This window comes from Nannobrachium achirus (genome assembly GCF_963921795.1).
Source record: "Nannobrachium achirus genome assembly, chromosome: 12".
Taxonomy (NCBI): domain Eukaryota; kingdom Metazoa; phylum Chordata; class Actinopteri; order Myctophiformes; family Myctophidae; genus Nannobrachium; species Nannobrachium achirus.
The window spans coordinates 51,007,687-51,023,441 of NC_137832.1; the positions used below are offsets into that span (position 1 = coordinate 51,007,687).

General features: G+C 43.5%; 1 protein-coding gene across 1 annotated transcript in view; it reads left to right on the forward strand.

Moving 5' to 3' along the window:
• Window positions 1-15,755, forward strand: part of kcnt1b (potassium sodium-activated channel subfamily T member 1b) — a gene marked incomplete at both ends in the record, with an annotated part of 144,848 nt that overhangs the window by 68,264 nt on the left and 60,829 nt on the right. The window contains 2 exons of the mRNA XM_080738727.1: window positions 6,652-6,731; window positions 14,711-14,807. Of these exons, the coding sequence (XP_080594853.1) occupies window positions 6,652-6,731; window positions 14,711-14,807 (177 nt within the window). The remainder of the gene's footprint in view (window positions 1-6,651; window positions 6,732-14,710; window positions 14,808-15,755) is intronic.

The following is a 15,755-nucleotide window of genomic DNA, read 5'->3' on the forward strand; positions in this document are numbered from 1 at the left end:
GAGCCAGAATCAGCGAAAATCAGCGATAATACTTTTAATCCTTTCATAATGATTAAAGCTAATTAAACTTCCGGGATCGACGGGCATGGCACCGCGGTACATCTCCGGTTTCGACGGGGATCGCAGAGTATGAGTTAAGAGACAACAACAGAGCCATCCTCCATGGATTTATTTTTTGCTTAACTCATTTAGTGCCCCTGAAATTAACGGATTATAAAGTCCACGATGCCACCTTCAGGCTGGCATCACCGCCGTTATCTTATTTTGAAGGCCAGAAGTCCACCACGCAATCACTTCCGGTCTGACGTCATCGGATCGTGCGCCGGAACCGATCGTTCTCCACGTGGAGTTGTGTAATGGCCGACAGGAGCTTTTATCATTGTGTAACATAAGCGAGCATCTGCCTCCATCCTAGCTTCTAAAGTGTAGTTTTGAGATAATGGACATTAAAGATGAGATCCCCTGTCCACCTCAATGTTATGGATGGGACTATTTTGTGCTCGTGGAGCCGTGATGATGCAAAATCAGCGACGGATTTCGTCTCCGGACCCGCGGCCATTCTTCTCGGTAATGTACTCGCCGTTACAGTAATATATTACTTTTCCCGAGTATACTCGGGATTGGCACTGCAGATACTCTATTACTTTTCACGAGTATTCTCGGGATCAGCACTAAATGAGTTAAAGGGGCACTCCACCACTTTTCAACCTATCTTAATAGGTCCTCACTATATGTTCATGATAAAATATCACAATTTCTTTCTACTCAGTTTGGGTCTCATAGGAGAGCTGTGGGTGGGTCAAATCCTTCCTACCGGTGACATCATCAATGGGAAATGCAAGCTAATAGAAACTGCAGGCTTTCTATTCCTGAAAAAGTTGCAATGTTAAAGTGGAAGCCATTGTTCTCGTGATAATAAAAATCGAATTCTTTTTTTCAAAAATATTATTTAATTTTTTTTTGTCAAACGATGATGTCACCGGTAGGAAGGATTTGACAGCTCTCCTATGAGACCCAGACTGAAAAAAATTGTGCTATTTTATTATGAACATTAGTGAGGACCTATTATATGAAGACAGGTTGAAAAGTGGTGAACTACTCCTTTAAGTAAAAGTATCACAATGTAGAGATGCTCTGTTGTTACAAGTATAATTCTGATATTCAACGTTTTACTTGAGTACAAAAGTACAAAAGCGTTGGCATTCAAATATACACACACACCAAAACTGTTACTTTTCAGGATTCAAATTCAAAAGTAGCAGATCTACAAGCTCAAAACACGCCGCTTTGCGTCACATTTTGAGCTTGCAGATCTGCTATTTTTGATGCTTTTGCGTGACACTGTAGTATGAAGTAGGGCATTCATTCATGGAAAAAACACAAAAAGTTTGAATTTGGTTTCCCCCGACAGCAGTGAAATGAAAAACAAGCAGGTGTTGTTCCTCTGGATGCCTTAAGCAGTGGGTGCTCGGATACAACAACATAAACTCCAAAAATAATTAATTGCAAGAAGACATAAGGCTCAAATGCTGAGATGTAAAAACATGTTGTTTTTTAAAACCTGCTCTGAGGATGGCCGAGTGCTCTCTATAAAAGAATGTACATCGCGTAAGCTTGTAGATCTGCTATTTCGGATAGATCTGAATATATATATCTGAAGTATCAAATAGCACTTAATTGCTTAATGTACATAATGTTTTGTAATAATAATAATAATCTATATGTACAGCTTGTAACTAAAGCTTTCAAATAATTGTAGTGGGGTAAAACAAACAAAAAAACTCAATATTTACCTATGGCAGGAGTACATTTTAATGACACCCTATCAAAATTCTGACTTGATTGTCATGACATTGTTATAAGGATCCTTAGAATCAGAGCAATAATCCCTACTATCTCCCCGACTCCCTCCCTCCCCAGTCAAAGTTCAGAATTTTAATAAATGTAGAATTATGTGCAGGATGTAATTTATTGCAAATTAGATGACTTAATTGAATTGACCACATTTAAAACAGTTTTAAAATAAAATTCTCTCTCTCTCACATGTGCCAGTGATCACCCTCCCCTGTGCCAGGGTGCCTAAGGTTGCCTGGCCCTGACCTATGGGATCTAGTGGAGTAGAAGTATAAAGTATTGAACGTTTTTTGTTTGACTCAAGTACAGTACTTAAAGGGGTAATGTCACCTAAAGGGGTTGAGGGGCAGATTACACTGTGACATGAGCTTCTCTGAAAACGGTCTGAAACAGTCTGAAGTTCATGTCACAGTGTAATATCTGCCCTTCGCCCCCCAAAAACATCTGACCAGTACAGTAAGTAGTCATACAGTCAGGCTATACAGACAATTAATTTGATTGGCTTATAATTGCGCATCCCCACAATGACATCATAAAAATATTAACTTGTTTTTTAAGATGATTCTTTAAGTGACAGTAACCCTTTAGGTGACAGGCCCCCTTTAAGTAAATGTACTTAGATACTTTCTATACAGTGCTCCCCAGCCCTCTTATTTATCAGTAAGGACAGAGCCGTCCTGGTTACAGAGCAGAGCTAATTGAGTCGTTTCTCTTCTCTTTCCAGCCTTCCGAACAGGGAGGTTATGACACTCTGATCATTACTTGACCTCCAAGAGCTCGCCGTTGTGCCCATCTTGTAATCGCCTCGCATTTGTCATTGTAAAAAAAAAAGAGAAATATCGCTATCGTTTAATGCGAAGCCCTGCTCGTTTTAATGAATGCAAGGTCCTTGCATTAATGGACTACCACTGGCTTTTAATTTCAAGGACCTCTGACACTCAAAGAGCGACAGCATACAAATGTGTACGCTCTCAGAGTTACAGACCTTGAAGGGTTCATTTGGACCTCCCCAAAGAACCACGAGGGTCCCTGGACCCCACCCTGAGAACCACTGTACTCTACACAGTAAAATCCTCAGGGTTAATTTAACTCAGAGAGTGGAAATGGAACCAAATGGATCTGTGTGGGAACGCATGGAACCTTAGCAGGTCCTTTTGGTTCCATTGGTAAACATGTCTGAGTTAAACCCTGGGGATCTTACCGTACAGAGCAAAGAAACTGGGCGGAGGACAGGTTGAACTTGAGCCACGCTTCAGCACAATGTAACTTTCCTCTTTTACCCTGGATTTGAACCCGGCCTCCTGCTTAAGTGCTGACATTTTTACCATTGAGCTAACAGAGCCGGCCTGCTTACTCGTGGGATACATTGAATCATGACATTGAACAACATTTCTGTCAGATCCTGTGTCTACTTTAGGCGAGACACAATCTCAACGTCTCAATAGACAAGCAGGGAGACAAAATACAACCACCCCAAGTTAAATGGTAAATGGTGCATTGCATTTATATAGCGCTTTTATCCAAGGCGCTTTACATAGATTGTGCATTACCGGTACATTCACACACACATTCATAGGAAACCATGCAAGGCACCAACCTACTCACCGGGATCAACTAGGGATTCAGAGTCTTGCTCAAGGACTCTTCGACATAAACTCAGGAGGAGCCCGGATTTGAACTGGGAACCCTTCGTGCTCTAATGTCAGTTTCTCTACCCCTGAGCTATGCCGCCCCAAGTTGTATTGTATTAACATACAGGTACTCTACCCCACAGATTGGACAAAATTACATTTTATTAATAAAAGAAAAGTTACATATTAGTGAGGCTTTAAACTAAAGGGATAGTTCATCCTCCCCCAAAAATACCTTTCTTTTTTTCTATGGATTACTTGTCATATTCCTAAGCCAATAATTTGATGACCAGCAATGGTTCCATATGGAGACAAAAAGAGCCTGCTGGGTTCCCTATGGAGACACAGAGTCTCACCAAATTATTGGCCTAGGAATGGGACAAAAACCAAAACAATAAAATATCCATGAATTCAAGTCTCCATGGGGTGAGTAATCAATAGAAAAGGGTCATTTTGGGGTTGAACTATCCCTTAAAGACTACGGTAAAATCCATAACTATAATGTACTGGGATTTGAACCCTGGTCTCCTCGCATGTAAGACCACATTTCTATCCCTTTTTACTTGTGTGATATTGCGCTTGTGAGCTTCGGGTAGCACTACTCGAGACCACCTCCAAGTCTCACAGCAGATGCACTAGTTGTAGAGTTAATTTAACTCTTCAGTGTGTACAGATGGAACCAAATGGATCATATACTCTATGGGAAGGCAACCTTAACCACGGGTACCAACATTGGCAAAGGGGATGGTGATCACTGGCAGAAGTGTGAGAAAAAATCTAATATTGTTTTAAACGTGGTCAATTAAATTAAATAACCTAATTTGCTACAAATTTCATCCTGCACATAATTCTACATGCATTAAAATTCAGAACTGTGACTGGGGAGGGAGTCGGGGAGATAGGTGAGTCTAATGATCATTATAAAAATGTCCTGACAATCAAAATTTGTTGGAAATGTTTGATGGCATGTCATTAAAATGATTGTTGACATGGCACACTGACTATTGTAGAAAATAAAAACATGGCACTTCATTTCAAAAAGGTTACTGTCCCCTGGCAGGGATGTGCAGATAATGTTAGAGAGGCAGGGGCTGAAATTTTCGGTGCTTGATACCACACTGAACTAAGTATAATCAAGTGAATACTGGTGATCAGCATGGATTTCTACTCAGAGAGGACAATTCTTTCAACATACTGTTAGATGCTGTAGTTCAAGAGAGTTCGGACAAGGCAATTCTCTTGAATGCTGCCTTCAGGTATGGCATGGAAAGGGGGCATTTGCATTTCTTTCACCATAGTAAAAACTGCATTCATGGTCTGGAGAGGGCACTTATACAGACAGATAAAAGGGCAGGGGTTCAGGCCCCCTTTGATGTCTATGACATGTGTGCACGTGCCATGACCTCTGGTATACTCCGGGTTAAATGAACACTGAGGATCTTTACCGTGCATGATTCATGCAGTGCTCTCTGTGCCACACGAATAATTCATGTGTGTGAGAGAGAGACCCCAGTGGCCATCCAGAGAGTCCTTTTATGGTGTTTAATGTTGGTCATTTTTCACTTTGCGGTGATGCATGCTGCAGTTATGATGACACCGAGTGTGTAGTTGTTGTTATTGTGCGTCAGTGTTGTTGTAACAGTGTGCATTTAAGTGATGGTGTTGACTCACATCTACCCCGGGGAGCAATTAAATGCCTTTACCTGAGATAGCAGCAGCCCAGGATGTGTCGTGTTCTGTTCCCCCCGATGAGCATGCTTCAGTGTAGTGCATCATTAGGAGAACATTAGCACGTCAGTCTCCTTAATTATTGTGCAATTATCTGTATACTTTATATTGCATTAGACCATACATGGGCAACTGGGGGCCCGGGGGCCACATGCGGCCCCCACCTTCACTTAATGCGGCCCGCAGGTTGACACCGGAATACTGATATATTATTGATTTCAGCTGTTCCAATTCCAAACATGACCTGCTTTAATTCCATCAGTCTATATTAGTAGCTTAATGACTAGTATAGTAGTATTAAAATGTATTTTTGTCCAATGTCCAATGTATTTGTATTTAGGTTCATAAAGTTAACATGAGTCTATAACTAAATGTGTTTGAATTTAAATCAAAATGTTACATTTCAGGATTCTAATTAAAAAATAACAAAAAATAATTCAGGATTCCAATTCAAAAGAAGCAAAGATAGCTGATCTACAGGCTCAAAACGCATCGCACTTGAGCTTGTAGATCTACTATTTTTGCTTCTTTTGTATGGGATACTAGAATGACAAATTATAGGATGTAGCAATATGCAATGTGGCCCTCTGGAGTGAAGGTGGAAATATAGTGGCCCTCGCCATCATCAAAGTTGCCCACCCCTGCATTAGACTCTTGATGATGATGTTTATGATTGTGGTTGTTTTTATTGTTGTTTTGTTTTGCAGGGGGGTCACTCTCATAAAATAAGATTAAATATTTATGAGTAGCCATGCTTTTGCCAAGTCAATACTATGTCGTCATTGTCGGGCAGAAATCTTGAACCCAGATATTTCATATTTTGTATGTTTTTTTTCTTCATAAATGAATGCCCTATTTTATACTTTGTTGTTGTTTGTTGTTGACAGTGTCACGCAAAAGTAGCGAAAATAGCATATCTACAAGCTCACACTTATTGTGAGCTCCAGGCTGAAAGTAGTGTAGTGTCCACACCATAGACCCCGCCCACTCTGTCTGAAATGGGTTGAAAGTGATTATGTTTTATTTAACTAATAATAACTAGATTGTATCCATTATTTTTTCTATTTCCTGAAAAGTAACGGTTTCATGTTTCCACCAGAAAGCGACGTGGTTGTGTGTGTGTGTGTGTCATGTTTCCACCCGAAAGCGACGTGGTTGTGTGTGTGTGTGTGTGTGTGTGTGTGTGTGTGTGTGTGTGTGTGTGTGTGTGTGTGTGTGTGTGTGTGTGTGTGTGTGTGTGTGTGTGTGTGTGTGTGTGTGCGTGCGTGCGTGCGTGCGTGCGTGCGTGCGTGCGTGCGTGCGTGCGTGCGTGCGTGCGTGCGTGCGTGCGTGCGTGCGTGCGTGCGTGCGTGCGTGCGTGCGTGCGTGCGTGCGTGCGTGCGTGCGTGCGTGCGTGCGTCTAACTCTTTCTAACCCTCTGTCTCTCTGTCTCCTGCAGGGTGCAGGTGGAGTTCTACGTGAATGAAAACACATTCAAAGAGAGGCTGAAGCTATTCTTCATCAAAAACCAAAGGTCAAGTAAGTACACATCTCAAAGTAATGAGAGTACACGTCTCAAAGTAATGAGAGTACACATCTCAAAGTAATGACAGTACACCTCTAAAAGTAATGAGAGTACACATCTGAAAGTAATGAGAGTACACATCTCAAAGTAATGAGAGTACACATCTCAAAGTAATGAGAGTACACATCTCAAAGTAATGAGAGTACACATGATGACAGGCTCGTCAGGCCCCAGGCTCTCACACAGTAATAGAGGAAATATAAAATAAATGACTTTGGATACAGTATGTGTTGTGTACAGTACACTGTATCCAATTTCAATCTCAGTCGGGCCATTTACCTATTCTATAGCAGGCAGGGGGTCCCCAGTTAAAAGATCTTTTCTCTACCTTTGATATAGCATCAGAATCAGTTTAACAATATTAAACCTGTATACTGTATCGTCTATTTGAAAATAACCAATCTACAATCTATAAACAAAGAAATTGGAAATATTTTTGAAATACAAATCTTGTCCCTGGCACAACATATTCTTTTCAGGAGGGGGTCCTTGCCCAAATACACATATGAATTTGGGGGTCCTTGACACAGCACAAATAGATAATTTCTCCATGCACCCAGTACCTGTGTGACCTCCTCCATGCAGTATTGATGGAGGAGTGTGTTGATTCAACAACATCAGTATGTTGCTCCAACAGGTTCCCTCACGGAACCTGCGGTATCAATACTGCAATGTAGAAATACTCTGTAAGGCTGCACCCACAACAAAGTACCTATGAGAGTGGATTCCTCATTCCGCCAATGCATTTCAATGAGAATGGAGCGGTTTCATGCCAGTAGAGGATTTCTGCAAAAAAACGCTCCATTCTCATTGAAACGCATTGGCGGAATGGGGAATCCACTCTCATAGGTACTTTGGTTTGGGTGCAGCCTTACAAGTAAAATCCCGGAATTCAAAATGTTGTACTAGTAAAAGTACAAAAGTACTGGTATAAAAATGTACTTAAAGTACCGAAAGTAGAAAGTAGTCATTAGGCAGAATGTCCCATTTCACAAGTTGTGGTGACAGAGCCCGCAGTGTGGCAGCCATAGTGGTAATATACAGTATAATAGAGAGAGGACTGCCCCGGCCACGATAAAGGATAAAAAAATAATGTTCTCCATTGAAGTGGATGAGAGCGGATGGTAGCTTCCACACCACAACGATAACACGACATAATTGACGTGAATGCCGACATGTCTTTATCGTTATCGTTATCGGACGCAGTGGGAAAGGGCCTAAAGGCTGCTTCAATGCTCTACCGTGGTTCTGGGAGCTTGGTGGCTTGCTGGCAGAGGTTCACAATGCTGGATGGATGTTGCCTGACTGCTAGCGTCCGACATCTCAACACCACACTACGTGGGGGGAGAGAGTCTGACATTCCGGGCAGACAATCCATTTCGGCGGGGGGGGGGCTAAAGCCTATTGACGTCACACACACACACACACACACACACATACACACACACACACACGCGCGACGGCGACGTGGCGTGACATTGCAAAAATACGTTATTTCTCATAACATATTATATGTCTGCATGTTTACGTTAGTGCAAAATGGTATTAAAACGTGAAGAAACGGCACTATTTCATAGTTTATTAAAATAATACGAGTCAAGTCTGACTCCGCCATGACAGTTTTCACGGACCAATCAGAGTCCACTATAGACTCTCACGTGGGCAGAGGACACCAATCAGAGTCCACGAGTGAGTCTTACGTGAGCTCAAGAGCTCTGTTTGGAGGGGGGATGGTGTTTTTTACTGGTGTTTCAGTCCGAGTGTGGGGAAAGGGTGCGTTCGGAAATGCGCACCGGACTGCGCGGGCGTTTATCGTGGGCTTGCCCAGGCCTTACGGCCTGGGCATAAATATAACGATTGCATTCACCACTGCTTCGTAACTCGCGCGGCGCTCCGCCGGCCGCGCGGCCCTGGCCCGCTCTTCGCGGCCACTCGCGCCTGCGGCGCTCGGGGGCGAAGAGCAGGACCAAGGTCCGCTGGCCTTCGCGCCGCTTGCAATGTCGTGGACAATAAAACGAGCGCACCCTTTCATACACTCTGACTGAATCACCAGTAAAAAACACTCTCTCGTTTGGAGGGGGCTGGGACCGGAGCAGCCACACACGTGCCCCAAGCATACAACCCTGATTGGCCCATTCAATGCGCCCGCTCTTCGGGCGCCTTCGAAATAGATTAAAATGTGTGCAGCTTCAGTCCACACTACAAACCACCCACCAGCAGGGGGGGGTGATGTGCGGACTGAAGTGTCAGGCTAGGATGGATGGAGATGGGAAACTGGTAGTCAGGCATCAAGAGGCTTTGTAGTATACTGCACCCATTGGGCACCGGCCTACTCGAATGATGCAAGTTGTGAATGTGAATGCATAACACACGCACGCACGCACGCACGCACGCACGCACGCACGCACGCACGCACGCACGCACGCACGCACGCACGCACGCACGCACGCACACACACACACACACACACACACACACACACACACACACACACACACACACACACACACACACACACACACACACATACACATAGATTCTTTCATTTATAGATAGATGATTGACATCACAGGCTGGCCACGTGAAGTCCGAGATCCACATTGGAGCAAAGGCATTTCGGATCCCAAGATACATTATGATTAGATTCCTTTTTTTCTTCAGTCTTTTTCTTTCTTTCTTTCTTTTTTTAACATTAGCATGGGAGGTGGGGCATGCAGTGGTCCTGCAAAGACAAGGCTAGATGGAGGTCTTTTGTTATTGTCTACGTGTAGGAAAAAGTCTGAATGGCTGTCGGTTTTAATTCCTATTAGGAGACAGGCGAGGCAGAGTCGGGGTGGGCTGTTTAGTATATCGCTGGAGGAAGCCAAATAGACTACTGGATGCAGCATGTCTGGAAGCTGTCTATTTAAGTGTGCGTGAGTGGGCAGTGTGCGTGCCGTGCGTGCGTGCGTGCGTGCGTGCGTGCGTGCGTGCGTGCGTGCGTGCGTGCGTGCGTGCGTGCGCGCGTGCGTGCGTGCGTGCGTGCGTGTGTGTGTGTGTGTGTGTGTACATTCTGGGAACCTGTCGGCAAACAAAAGGGGAAAAAATCGTTTGAATTGCACAGCTCTGAACTGTCTTGAGGGATTAGTATATAATGTGTGCGTGAGTGGTTGTGTGCGTGCACGCGCGTGTGTGCTTGTGTAGGGACTAGGGAGGCATGTCGCGTGTGTGTGTGTGTGTGTAGGGAGGCACGTGCATGTGCGTGACCATGGTCATCCCCTGACATCAGTAGATAATCGCGTTGACACGGCTATTCTACACACTGAAATCCTCAGTGATAATGTAACTCTTCTGGGTACATTTGGCTCCATTCTTACACTCTCTGAGTTAAAGATATGGTCTTGCTGCATGTGTCTAACAGTACTTCAGGCACATAAGACCATATCTAACAACAGACACAGCTAAACGCTTCATGCATGCTATCTTCTCACGCATAACATACTGCTTCAAACCTGGTCACAGACAAATCTGACAACTTTGAAACCTATAGAATCACTTTAAAACAGGGCTTTAAAAGCCCAATCGTTACCACCATTGCCATATTGTTCAAAGGTAAAATGTGTTTACTGTTGATTGCTTTAAACATTTTGCATATGCATGACTAATTTTTAAGGTTTTAAGTGAGCTTGCACGTCCTCCTCCACTGAAACGGTTCACAGGGTGAAGGGAAAGTGGTGACAGAGAATCAAGGGCAACTACCAGAGGGGACTGTGTACCATTCAAACATGTGTTTGGTGTAACGTTCTTCTCTGTTAGAGCATCCCATCAGTGGAACATCTTCCTACCAAAGTAAAGGGGAGCGGAGCACACACCGGCTGCGGACGGCACGTGTCAAAACAGCCGCCACCATTATTTTCAATGAACATACCCGCATTGGTGGCATCAGACGCACGCAGGTGTGTGTTCACGCCTCGCCCGCTGCTCCGATACGCCACTGTTATCATTTTCCAGGCGTTGCCGTGCGGTGAAAAAATACAGAGCATGGAGATGAGATGCTAAAGACTCATGGGTATCTCCCTACACCCAACATGTCACAAAAGAGGATGTCCAGCAAAAGATCAGCCAAGCCATCGGCCCACATGAATGATGACCTGCTCTCCACTGTCATAAAGTGAAAACTGAGGTGGTACGGACACATCACCAGATCCTCAGGCCTTGCAAAGACCATCCTGCAAGGGACCGTATACAAGGTGGCTGGAGACGAGGGAGACAAAAGAAAAGATGTGACGATCACATCGGAGAATGGACTCACTTGAAGTCAGTGAGGCAATGACAGCTGCCGACGACAGATAAGGAGGAGAGAGCTGGTCAGCAGATCGTCTGTGGTGCCTCAACGACCCTCCGGGGTTACGGGATAAACGAGAGAGAGAGAAAAATGTGCGCATCCTATCCGCAGCTGGTGTGTGTTCCCCTTGAAAGAGACCACCAACTATTAGTCGTTCAAATTCAGGCAGCTTGCCTTTGTAGCTTTGCATCTGAAGTTGAAGCCAGCTCATATTTCTATAGCTTTTGTAGCAGCTACAAACGTAGGATGTATCTTTCTATCTTCATGTCGCCGGCATTGGAAATGAATGGTGGATTGTACTGTATCTTTGCATCTGGCAACGTGAACACAGCAACCCACTAAGGATTATGCAGTGTTGAGCTCAATGTCAGCTTTGCCTTCGTCACTGAAGACTCCATTGTAACTGACAGAGAAAGAACAACAAGCTCTTATAATGGAAATGTCACACCTCGCCACGGGGCTCCCTCAACCTGTCTGCTGTACATTGTTTGTGGCTGGCCTGTTCCAAATCATTTTAGTATTGACACCAGCGCTCAATTTAAGGAAAACATTTCACTTCAGATGGATGAAGCTGCTGGCTGTGTGGCCAATTGGAAAACAACGTATTATTAGTTCAAGCTACTAGTGCCACCCGCTGGCTGTCACGTGTACTGGCAGCCCTGCCAGAGGTTGTGTGTACTGTTATGTGGTAACCACATGCACGTATGCAAGCACGCACGCGCACACGCACGCACGCACGCACGCACGCACGCACGCACGCACGCGCACACACACACACACACACACACACACACACACACACACACACACAAATACACATGTATTTATTGCTTCGTGGGGACACGTGTCCAGAGTCTAATTTACAGGGACACACACATGCTTGCATACTGTATGAACGAATGCATGCATGCACACACAACGAGACATTATTGTACATACACATGCACTGGTGCCCACGCGCACACACACAAACGTTACTAACAATACTTTTTTTTTTTTTTTTTTTTTTTTTAAACGAACCTGGAAGCAGAACTTACCCGTTCTATTTCACTATTTGGCCCTCACAAGAATAGTAATACAAGAATACACACTAAACACACACACGCACTCTCTGGATTCCATGAAGATTTGATCATTTGTTAAATAAGACTTAGCACTTAACAGCTATTATTAGCAGCTTCCATACATGGAGAAGTCACTGCTACCTCGGTCGGCCCCCTTCCTAGTGGATACCGCACGTTGCTATAGACAATTGCTTGTGAATGAAGAATCCTATATGTGATGATATATCATTTAATTCACAATAGTATGTGTCAAATGAAAGCTTCAGAAGTAGCAGATCAACAAGCTCGAAACGCGGCACAAAGCGACATGTTTTGAGCTTGTAGATCTGCTACTATTTTTTTTATTTTACTCCTGAAAAGTAACAGTTTTGGACATTTCAACCCAACAGAGATGATATCACACACTCGGGTGGAAACCGTTGCTTTTCAGGAAATGGGGAAAAAATTACTACTTTTCATTGCGATAAAAAATATTGCAAAGATGGCAGATCTGCTTTTGCATGACCCTATCGTGCATCAAAGTACTGCATTCATTTATGAAAAAAACATAAGAAGTTGAAATATGGATATGACATTTCTGCCGCAGAGCAGCAATATATAATATGTCATTATTATGCATTGTTCTTGTTCTTATGGCCATGCATTTGCTCTTCATGTGACCATAAATAAATAATTCTGAACTGTGTGTTCGGTATGTGCTTATATATACTATGCTTTTTGTTTGCCTCCGGAATTGTGCTTACATCTGTGAAAGGTCCATTTGGTTCAGTAGTCTACACTCTCTGAGCAGAGGTTGTGTTATTCTGGTAACTGACGGTTTTGTCATTTTATGACAAAGACCGGAAAATATAAATCTCTCCAGACATCTTGACCGGTTGACAATGACACGGCAGTTCATTAATATCACCGCAGATCTCTCTGTCTCTCTCTCACTCTCTCTCTTTCCCCCCCTCCTCTCTCTCACAAACACTTTTCCATCTATCTATGACCGTCATTTTGATCAGATGTCCGGTAAATTTCAATCATGCCGGACATTGGGACCGGCAGTTTAAAATCCTAGCGCAGCCTCTGTCTCTGAGTAACACTGTGTAAACTAAGGTTATCCCAGTGTGAAAGACGTCTCTGTAATTGTTTGAACGTTTGTGAGGGGCACAATAAATCCCCGGTGACAGCTAGGCTGCCAGAGCAGCAGGGGCATGTATTAGACACGCTTCATGGCCTTGACATATTTAGTGTGTGTATAGGCTTTTCACTGCTTGGTGACAAATACACACACTTACTGTACATACTGTATATACCAGGGGTCTTCAATGTTTTCAGGCCAGGGACCCTTTAGTTGAGAGAGAGAGATGAAGCGGGGACCCCCACAACCTTTTCATAGATTCCATGTAGTTTCATCGTTTCACAGCGCAATCATCGGTGTGTTTTGGATTCGTGTCAATTTGCATTTTCAGATATTTAACCATTTGAACCGTCAATACTTCAAAACGTGACCTTTCACTCTGTACTTGGTCTGCTCTTTTTCTCCTCTACCCCCAAAATCTTTGCCAAAAATAGCAGATCTACAAGCTCACAATGCCTCGCAGCAAGTTCTCAGAATATGGACGCTAGGGTTCAAGTGGTTAATATAAAAAAGGAGAAAACAGTTTCTATCACACAAAGATTTGGAGGACCCCCTGTAGTTACTCTGAGGACCCCCTAGGGGTCCCGGACCCCCTGTTGAAGACCCCTGGTATATACTGTAGCTGTGTGCGGTGTTGGGCTCTGTACAGTATGTCTGGTAGGCTGTTTTGAAGGGTGATATCCCTCACGTGCGGCCTCACCAAGGGGGGGGTATGCCTCTTGGCTGAGTGGTATAAATGTGTTCTCTCATGCCAGGAGACCAGGGCTGAATCTCGGGGAGGACATGACAAGTTTGAGATTGCAGCATTTAATGTTGAGAGTTGTAAGCATATGGTGGCTCAAATTCAGCCTGTCCTCTGCCAAGTGACTTTGCACTGCACTGTAAAATCCAAATAGACCCAAATAGACCCAGTCCATTTGTACTCCATTAGGAGTTACAGATCCAAAATCTATTTGCTTCCATTTTGAACACTTTCTGAGTTAGTTGTGAGGAGTTAGTGTGACACCACATGTAAACAAAAAACTACTAGCTTGTAGATTGATTCTCAAATTGCCAAAATGTATATACAGTACTGTAGGGCTGAAGTGGTTAATGTATGTTCTGTAATACTAATCTACAAAGTAACTACCGTAGTAGTCAAATAATTGTAGTGGAGTAAAAGTAAAAATTGGAGAAAACAAGCTTTCAGATAGGTTCGGAGTGTGTAGTTATCTTTCAAACTGGACTTTCATTTTATTCTAATTCATTCTCACGTGTTCATCATAATTATGTAATTGTGTTCATTTTGTGTCATTGCTGACCTTGGCATTTTCCTGTCTTTATCTTTTGAAGCACATTTAGTCTGCGCTTGCCGCATGAAATGTGCAATATTTAAAGCGACTTGACATGTGCTTTGTTGTGTTTGTGTGTTTTGCTCCTCAGGTCTGAGAATCCGCCTGTTCAACTTCTCCCTGAAGCTGCTGACGTGTTTCCTCTATGTGATGAGAGTGTGGCTGGACAACCCCGAAGAAGTCGGATGGTGAGAGTAGGGATTGGACGATACGCCATATTATCGTTTATCGAGATAAAAAAACACCCACGATAATCGTATCGTGGAGATTTAATTTATCGTGATATCGTCCTCCGTCATGCACTGGGTTCAATTCACCTTTTATTTGCCGAGCTGCATATCCGGTACCATTAAACCCTCTATAACTGGTAAAAGGTACTTAATATACAGTACGTACTTATACAGTCTTTTTTTCACTCTCTATCAAATGTCTTTGCCAAAAAATAGCCGATCAACAAGCTCACAACGCGTCTCGTTGCGACGCACTGTGAGCTGGTAGATCTGCAATTTTTTGGCAAATGTTCCGCCCCAGGATAATGGATTTTGATTAGCGCGGTAATATCGTAAATCGCGATTTCTTTTGTCACAATAATCGTGATATGACATTTTCATATCGACCCATCCCTCGGTGAGAGCCACCGCTCTGCCACCCATGCACCTCCCCTCGAAAAAACAGAGCCTTTTCACTGCAGCCTTTGTGACATGACATTACTAACTAATTAAGGTTCCATTGTGGTCAAACAGGGCGCACCCGATCTACTATGAGTCAGGGTGCTACATTAAAAACCTTAAAACCAGAATTAGTGTCAGCGTCTTTACCCTACTATTTCATGTTAACATGGCTGCTGCGAAAAAGGTCAATTATTCACTCACTGTTCAAGATTACGCCCGCAGCTTTGCAGTTGGGCATTTTAGTCAAATGAAAATGAAATATTGCTCATTGCTGTGGCAATAATGCAAATAATGGCGACACTAAACATAATACAGACCTTCTGTAGCGTGCATTTATCAGACAAACAACTGAGTCCAAGACACAAACGCTCCAAATAGCATGAATGGCCCGTCCTCGCCTCGGTGCAGCGATGTGGAATTCATACATAGATGGTTTTATCATGCTCCGTGCTAGCTGCTCTTAAA